Source organism: Protomyctophum parallelum (genome assembly GCF_964188405.1).
Source record: "Protomyctophum parallelum genome assembly, chromosome: 3".
In the NCBI taxonomy this organism is placed as follows: Eukaryota; Metazoa; Chordata; class Actinopteri; order Myctophiformes; family Myctophidae; genus Protomyctophum; species Protomyctophum parallelum.
The window spans coordinates 56,688,469-56,697,804 of record NC_139698.1 but is presented as its reverse complement, the minus strand read 5'-3'; the positions used below and the strand labels follow the sequence as shown (position 1 = coordinate 56,697,804).

At 42.1% G+C, this 9,336-nt stretch overlaps 1 protein-coding gene across 1 annotated transcript; it reads left to right on the top strand.

Annotated features, from left to right (window-relative positions):
• Positions 1 to 922: 922 nt before the first annotated feature.
• On the top strand, positions 923 to 9,006 carry LOC310856029 (ankyrin repeat and protein kinase domain-containing protein 1-like; the record flags this gene model as incomplete). The annotated part of the gene is made up of 8 exons (XM_083761247.1): positions 923 to 1,077; positions 1,238 to 1,418; positions 2,050 to 2,199; positions 6,974 to 7,113; positions 7,230 to 7,279; positions 7,383 to 7,538; positions 8,169 to 8,855; positions 8,990 to 9,006. Exons 1-8 carry the CDS (start codon positions 932 to 934, stop codon positions 9,004 to 9,006), a joined length of 1,527 nt encoding a protein of 508 aa, XP_083617373.1. The 5' UTR covers positions 923 to 931.
• Positions 9,007 to 9,336: the final 330 nt, after the last annotated feature.

The window sequence follows — 9,336 nt, the reverse complement described above, 5'->3', positions numbered from 1 at the left end:
CTGCTGCATGCACAATTAAAGACAAACTTTTATCGTCGAGCACTTGAATAAAATCAGCATACGCCTCCTCATTTCTTTCGGCGTCCACATTGTCGCCGTCGTCAGGCGCATTCAATATGGTGCTCTTCAGCCCTCGCAGTCTCAGATGTCCCAACATCGTCTCCCACAGTATATATCTCTCTGCATCTCCGTCGAAACACAATCTTGACCACTCGAAGCAGCCCGCATGGTTCTGTTCTTCTGTTGTTAGCCTAACTCGAGACTAGCTCGGCAAAGCACGCCTACAACAAACTTTTCACCTCGTAAATAAATCCGGTCTCTCTGGGCCCATAACCTGTTGAGTTTCACAGCTGTAATAGCGTGTTGTACCAGAAATATAGAAGTGAAGAAATAGTAGACGGAGGAATAACACTAGAGTAAATAAATAAACACACCAGGACGCATCAGCTAAGTGTTGCTGGATCAGTACGACACACGTCACTGACAGATTTATTCACATCAGGTTATATACACATAGATAATAGGCACTTCCGGTCTGGGGTTTGTACTTCACAATAAGAGCTATCAATAATAAAATATATATATACACAATTCAGATCATTATTCCAACACGTTGTTTGGTCGTATTGCAGTATTGCATGTCGCAAAAACGAGGGCGAGGCTTGATTTCATAGGGCGTGCCAGATAGATTTCAGCCGTCACATTTATTAACGTCGGAACAAAATTAAGGAAGGATCAGCTGTTTGCGATCACTTTATAAATGCCGTGGCGACGTGGGTGTACTACGAAACCTACACTCGAATCTGTGGCAGATTTTACACTCAATTGATAAATGAGGGCCTTAGTCTGCTATAAAGTGCTATAAATATACTGTATTTGAATGATACAATGATTTTCCTGTACTTTGTCTCCCTCTAGATTTCGGTGAGAGATGGCAGAGAGTGGCAAAGGGCCAATTGGCGACGACAGTCTGGAGGACTGGAAACTACTGGGCTCAGGGGGCTTTGGGTGGGTCTTTAAGGCCACACACAAGCTCCTGGGCAAAGTGGCCATTAAGGTGCTTAATAATGATGACAGGTATGATGACAATGAGCTACATAATGTATCCATCATTGATTAATTATCTTCATTCACACTATTATTTTATTCATGATCTTAGTCAGTTTTACATAATTATAACATTATATATTATTATAACATTTTGGGTTCTAACTCCTAAACTGACCCCGTACTGCAGCTCTGGTACGTTGTTTTCTGCCTTGTGTCGCGAGGCAACACACATGGAAGACGCAGAGGAGTTTGTTCCCAGGGTCTATGGGATGTACCGCGGCCGGCCCCCCTTGATGGACAAAGAGGTGCAGGGTATAGTGATGGAGCTGATGGAGGGAGGCTGCCTGGAGTCCTTTCTGCTCACCAAGGTCTTTATAATTCAACTGAAACTAACTACATAACCACAACTAAAACTGAAAACGCATCTTCGTCAACTGACCTAAATCAAAACTAGAATAAAAGAACAAAGACGTTAACTAACTAAAAGTGTGTTGTGTGTTTAGAAATTGTTTGAAATTATATTTATCTGTGCTCTGTATATTGATCTTTTATTGAGTTTTAAGTACACATTGGTGGTTCCCAAACTGTGGTACGTGCACCCCTTGGTGCGCAAGAACCTTCTAGAGGGTGTGTGACATGAAAAGGCTAATGGTGGTGCTATGGTTTTATTTAAAATATATTAACATATTGTGGCAAGTAGGCCTATATGTATAATATAGCTTATGCTGTATATATATGCCATATTCAGGTTCATTTTATGTGCATAGGAAATATATGTCTCTATATAGCTTATGCAATTCTTATTTCCATGTGGGGGTGCGTCAGCTAGGTCAGGAGGTAACAGGGGGTGCATGGCCAGAAAAGTTTGGGAACCACTGCCCTATAGTACACGACAGGCCTACTTACTCTGACCGTTATGCATCCTGCTGCTGGGGGGGGGGGATAATAATAGAACTAAAGCTAACACTAAATCCAAAACTATTCTGAACCTTTCTACAGACCCAGTCTAAACCTCCACCCTGGCCCCTGGCGTTCCGTATAGCCTACCAGGTGGCGCTAGCCATGGACTTCCTCCACTGTAAGAAGAACCTTGTGCACATGGACCTGAAACCAGCCAATATCCTGCTGGATTCCGACTTCAATGCCAAGGTACACAATATACAACTAGAACTGCACTCTGTCGAGTGCATACTTGCTTGTTGCACACTAGTAGGCCATGAATGGCCAACTAGTGCGCAAGCAGAGCGCGCAAGTCCTTTCGACCGCTGTAAACTGTCAAATTTCAGTATCTCTGTGAAGGAACGTTTGAAATGATTAATGTTTAGATGTAACTATTTGCTACCTACCTACTTTATGCATATAAACACCTAGTATTATTAAGTATGGTTCAAGTTTCTATCTATATAAGAAATACTGTTTTATCGTTGTAGATATATTCTGGATCCCTTTTTAGTTTTTCAGAGACAAATAAATCATTGATATGTGTTGATATCCCCCAGCTGTTCCGCCATTTGATGTTTATGCAAGAAAACTGAAAATCTGTGCCTGGTTTGCTGGGACCAAATGACCACAAATTACCATATTTCTTACGTCATTATTAAGAGCTAGTCATACATATACACACCACATACTCTGGTCCCAGCAGATCAGGCACAATTTGCTATTTTTGTTTTACTGATTATGTATATAGTATACGTATGACTAGCTCTAAATGATGACGTAAGAAATATATATAGTATATATATAGTATATAGACATATACTATATACGTATACATATATACTCTATACTCTATACTGTATAAAGTGTGTAGTTGTAAGTTGATTAGCGGTATACTGTGGTTACTTTGCGCCAAAAACCGTGACAGCTGTTCCGCCATTCAATGTTTATGCAGAAAAACATCAAATCTGTGCCTGTTTTGCTGGACCAAATGACCACCAAATGACCAAATTTCTTACGTCATCATTAAGAGCTAGTCATACACATACACACCACGTACTCTGGTCCCAGCAGATCAGGCACAATTTGCTATTTAATTTTTTACTGATTATGTATATAGTATACGATGACGTAAGAAATATATATAGTATATATATATAGTATATAGGCATATACTATATACGTATACATATATACTCTATACTGTATAAAGTGTGTAATTGTAAGTTGATTAGCGGTATACTGTGGTTACCTTGCGCCAAAAACCGTGACAGCTGTTCCGCCATTTGATGTTTATGCAAGAAAACAGCAAATCTGTGCCTGGTTTGCTGGACCAAATGACCACCAAATGACCAAATTTCTTACGTCATCATTAAGAGCTAGTCATACACATACACACCACGTACTCTGGTCCCAGCAGATCAGGCACAATTTGCTATTTTATTTTTTACTGATTATGTATATAGTATACGTATGACTAGCTCTAAATGATGACGTAAGAAATATATATAGTATATATATATAGTATATAGGCATATACTATATATGTATACATATATACTCTATACTCTATACTGTATAAAGTGTGTAGTTGTAAGTTGATTAGCGGTATACTGTGGTTACTTTGCGCCAAAAACCGTGACAGCTGTTCCGCCATTTGAGGCTTACGCAGAAAAACATCAAATCTGTGCCCGTGTTGCTGGACCAATGATGACGAAATGACCAAATTTCTTACGTCATCATTAAGAGCTAGTCATACACATACACACCACATACTCTGGTCCCAGCAGATCAGGCACAATTTGCTATTTTATTTTTTACTGATTATGTATATAGTATACGATGACGTAAGAAATATATATAGTATATATATATATAGTATATAGGCATATACTATATACGTATACATATATACTCTATACTGTATAAAGTGTGTAATTGTAAGTTGATTAGCGGTATACTGTGGTTACCTTGCGCCAAAAATCGTGACAGCTGTTCCGCCATTTGATGTTTATGCAAGAAAACAGCAAATCTGTGCCTGGTTTGCTGGACCAAATGACCACCAAATGACCAAATTTCTTACGTCATCATTAAGAGCTAGTCATACACATACACACCACATACTCTGGTCCCAGCAGATCAGGCACAATTTGCTATTTTATTTTTTACTGATTATGTATATAGTATACGTATGACTAGCTCTAAATGATGACGTAAGAAATATATATAGTATATATATAGTATATAGGCATATACTATATATGTATACATATATACTCTATACTCTATACTGTATAAAGTGTGTAGTTGTAAGTTGATTAGCGGTATACTGTGGTTACTTTGCGCCAAAAACCGTGACAGCTGTTCCGCCATTTGAGGCTTACGCAGAAAAACATCAAATCTGTGCCTGTGTTGCTGGACCAATGATGACGAAATGACCATATTTCTTACGTCATCATTTAGAGCTAGTCATACACATACACACCACGTACTCTGGTCCCAGCAGATCAGGCACAATTTGCTATTTTATTTTTTACTGATTATGTATATAGTATACGTATGACTAGCTCTAAATGATGACGTAAGAAATATATATAGTATATATATAGTATATAGGCATATACTATATATGTATACATATATACTCTATACTCTATACTGTATAAAGTGTGTAGTTGTAAGTTGATTAGCGGTATACTGTGGTTACTTTGCGCCAAAAACCGTGACAGCTGTTCCGCCATTTGAGGCTTACGCAGAAAAACATCAAATCTGTGCCCGTGTTGCTGGACCAATGATGACGAAATGACCATATTTCTTACGTCATCATTTAGAGCTAGTCATACACATACACACCACGTACTCTGGTCCCAGCAGATCAGGCACAATTTGCTATTTTATTTTTACTGATTATGTATATAGTATACGTATGACTAGCTCTAAATGATGATGTAAGAATTATATATAGTATATATATATAGTATATAGGCATATACTATATATGTATACATATATACTCTATACTCTATACTGTATAAAGTGTGTAGTTGTAAGTTGATTAGCGGTATACTGTGGTTACTTTGCGCCAAAAACCGTGACAGCTGTTCCGCCATTTGAGGCTTACGCAGAAAAACATCAAATCTGTGCCTGTGTTGCTGGACCAATGATGACGAAATGACCATATTTCTTACGTCATCATTTAGAGCTAGTCATACACATACACACCACGTACTCTGGTCCCAGCAGATCAGGCACAATTTGCTATTTAATTTTTTACTGATTATGTATATAGTATACGTATGACTAGCTCTAAATGATGACGTAAGAAATATATATAGTATATATATAGTATATAGGCATATACTATATATGTATACATATATACTCTATACTCTATACTGTATAAAGTGTGTAGTTGTAAGTTGATTAGCGGTATACTGTGGTTACTTTGCGCCAAAAACCGTGACAGCTGTTCCGCCATTTGAGGCTTAAGCAGAAAAACATCAAATCTGTGCCTGTATTGCTGGACCAATGATGACGAAATGACCATATTTCTTACGTCATCATTTAGAGCTAGTCATACACATACACACCACGTACTCTGGTCCCAGCAGATCAGGCACAATTTGCTATTTTATTTTTTACTGATTATGTATATAGTATACGTATGACTAGCTCTAAATGATGACGTAAGAAATATGGTAATTTCGTCATCATTGGTCCAGCAAAACAGACACAGATTTGATGTTTTTCTGCGTAAGCCTCGAATGGCGGAACAGCTGTCACGACGAAGGAGACCGGGCGAACACATTACTTGCGCGCTCTGCTTGCGCAAGTAATAATTATACATCCAGTAGAACTAAATGTCAGGGAGGGACTAGTGGAGAAGAGATCCAGTAAAACTAAATGTCAGGGAGGGACTAGTGGAGAAGAGATCCAGTAGAACTAAATGTCAGGGAGGGACTAGTGGAGAAGAGATCCAGTAGAACTAAAATACTAAAGTTATTTTATGCTCGGTTGCACTCGGGTATAGCAGATCTGCAAGCTCACAATGTGTTCCATACGACGCCATCAAGGCCCGCTTAAATACATTTTAGTCGGCTAGGCCAACTTTAGATTTAGGGGGAATTCACACTATGGTCCCGGGTGCGCACTCGGGACCACTTGGCAGATGTTGTGGTAATGTGAATGATGCGTACTGTTCCCGGGAGCGGATTGCCCAACCGTTCGCAGGACCGCATGGGGGGCGGGTCTCTGGACCGTTGAAGTGTATTCAGATACGGATCGTTCCAATGTGAATGCATGCATACCTAAAGAAGGAAGTGGGTTTTTTTAAGAACGTGACAATCTCTAGTCGACAAGCCAAGCATCAACAAAAAAAAAACACACAGCCGATGCACGTGGCTCTTGGGCTTTGCTTGGCATAGTTTCCAAAGTAAAACAAATTTATAATAATGCTAAAGTAGAATCCATAGCAAACTAATATCAAACACGACACTGTAGCACAGGACTGACTGACACAGTGAATAGCAGGCAGGCTGACAGTGAAGTAGTATAACAGCAAAGAGGCAATGCAATTGAGTGTGTCTGGATTTATTTGAGACAATGTCGCACATTTGATGGTCAGTGTCCGTGCGCGCCAGCCATCAAGCACACCGTCATCAGGAGGATTAAAGTGTGTTATGCAAGTGTACCCGGGTGCGCTGTTGAATCTCGGGTAATGTGAATCATGGCCATCGGGGACCAGGCAACCGTATTCGGAAACGGTTCCAATGAAACTGATTCAGTCCGTCTCAGTGTGAATTGCCTATTAGTTGACTAAAACTAGACTACAACAAACATTTCACGTGACTAAAATCTGACAAAAACTAAATGAAACTGTATTCAAAGGACTGGCTAAAACTAAATCCAAATTTGCTCTCGAAATGAACAGTTCTCTTCACTGCATTTAAACAAAATCATAAATGCCTCCTCTTTCTGTCAACAGATAGCAGATTTTGGCCTGTCTACGGTGACCAACAGTGTCAAGTCGACCAACCGTACAAACAAAGGAGGCACTGCCTCCTACACCCCCCCTGAGGGTTTTGAAACGACATACCACCGTGTTCGCTCCTACGATGTTTACAGGTGAATTATTTTGCTACTACATCACATCAGTCATAAATACAATGAAGTGACACACGTTTTCTTATAGTGTGAAAACCTCTTTCTAATGCTTGGATGTTTCCCGTCTTTTTTATTAGCTACGGCATACTTCTCTGGACCATTCTCACTGGAGAAAGTCCCTATCCAGGTAAACTATACGCGCACACACACGCACGCACGCACGCACACGCACACGCACACGCACACGCACACACACACACGTAATGTAAATGTTCCTCTATTTTATGTAGGGGTGGGTCGGACCATGTTGGAGTACCACATTCCAAAGGGAGAGAGACCAGAACTTTTAAAAATCGATTTCCAGAAAGCAGCTGGATTAAAAGAGCTGGTGGAGCTCATGCAGAGATGCTGGGACACTGAGCCCAACAAGAGACCTTCGTTTGCAGGTAAATCTATTCATGCAGAGATGCTGGGACACTGAGCCCAACAAGAGACCTTCGTTTGCAGGTAAATCTATTCATGCAGAGATGCTGGGACTCTGAGCCCAACAAGAGACCTTCCTTTGGAGGTAAATCTATTCATGCAGAGATGCTGGGACTCTGAGCACACACATTCCTCCTCCCAGGATGTTCAGTTGTAAATAAAACTCGCTCAGCGTACACAAAAGTCCTTAACGATGAAAAGTTATCAAAAGCGTGAGTTTTCGTAAAATGGCGTGACCGTGGCTTAGCGTCAAACTTCAATTAGCCCCTGCCCCCTCTTATGATTGGTCGACAGGCTATGTCATAGTTTCAAATATCATCTGCCGTTTGTCACAGAGAGTCATGAGTCGCCTCGCTGGACTCTTGAATACGTGAGGACTTGGCCTGGGCCGGCCGAGTGGTCCAGGCACCCTAGGCTGGTAATGAGCGTGTCGCGGGTTCGAGTCCCGAGCACGACGACCTTTGCTGCGTGTCTTCCCCCATCTCTGTCCCCCTTTCCTGTCAAACTACTGTAAAACCCTCAATAAAGGCAAAAAGCTCCCAATAATATACTTAAAAAAATAAAGAGAATTTGTGTGTTTTTTTTCATTTCAGAATGCGTTGAAGTGACACGTGGACTTTTTTCAAGACACGAGGAGGGAATCTCTGCTGCCTGTGACCTCCTGAGACCTCCTCCTGTTCCTGTTCCTGCTCCAGGGAGCACCGACACCCTGACTCCTCCTCCACCTCCTGTTCCACCTCCTGTTCCTGCTCCCAGGGCGAGGAGGAGCACTGACACCCTGGCTCCACCTCCTGCTCCAGGGAGCACCGACACTCTGACTCCTCCTCCACCTCCTGCTCCAGGGAGCACCGACACCCTGACTCCTCCTCCACGTCCTGCTCCAGGGAGCACTGACACTCTGACTCCACCTCCTGCTCCTGCTTCACCTCCTGCTCCAGGGAGCACCGACACTCTGACTCCACCTCCTGCTCCAGGGAGCACAGACACCCTGACTCCACCTCCTGCTCCAGGGAGCACCGACACCCTGACTCCTCCTCCACCTCCTGCTCCAGGGAGCACCGACACCCTGACTCCACCTCCACCTCCTGCTCCAGGGAAAACCGACACCCTGACTCCTCCTCCACCTCCTGCTCCAGGGAGCACCGACACCCTGACTCCACCTCCTGCTCCAGGGAGCACCGACACCCTGACTCCACCTCCTACTCCAGGGAGCACCGACACCCTGACTCCTCTTCCACCTCCTGCTCCAGGGAGCACCGACAGAAAGGCTTTTTTAAAACGTGAGTTCATGTTGACACAGCTCACACACACACACAACTCGACTTAGTCTCGTTCCTTACCACATCACTGTCGTGGCAATAATCACGTTAAACCACACCCTATTGTGTAATATTGCTTAAATATACTCCATCAGAGATTCAAAAGTACTAGCATTGTACATTTCAAGTACATTTCCACATATGGCACAGAAAACACTGCTTGAAACCTGATACTATACACCACCCCCCCCCCCCCAAAAAAAAAATCCATTACCGCTGCGGCTGAGTCGCTGTCCAACACACACATGCACGCACACACGCACAAACATTAAACTAAAAAGCTGTTTGTTGAAGAGACACATTTTCCCCTGTTTGGGGGGGGTGGGATTTATATGAGCAAAAAGGAACGCGGGCTGCGGGCAGGTCAAGAATGCCTTCACAATCATATCGTTATAATATATAAGTTTGCGCATCCTGGCGCTTATTCCCTATTTCAATTTCA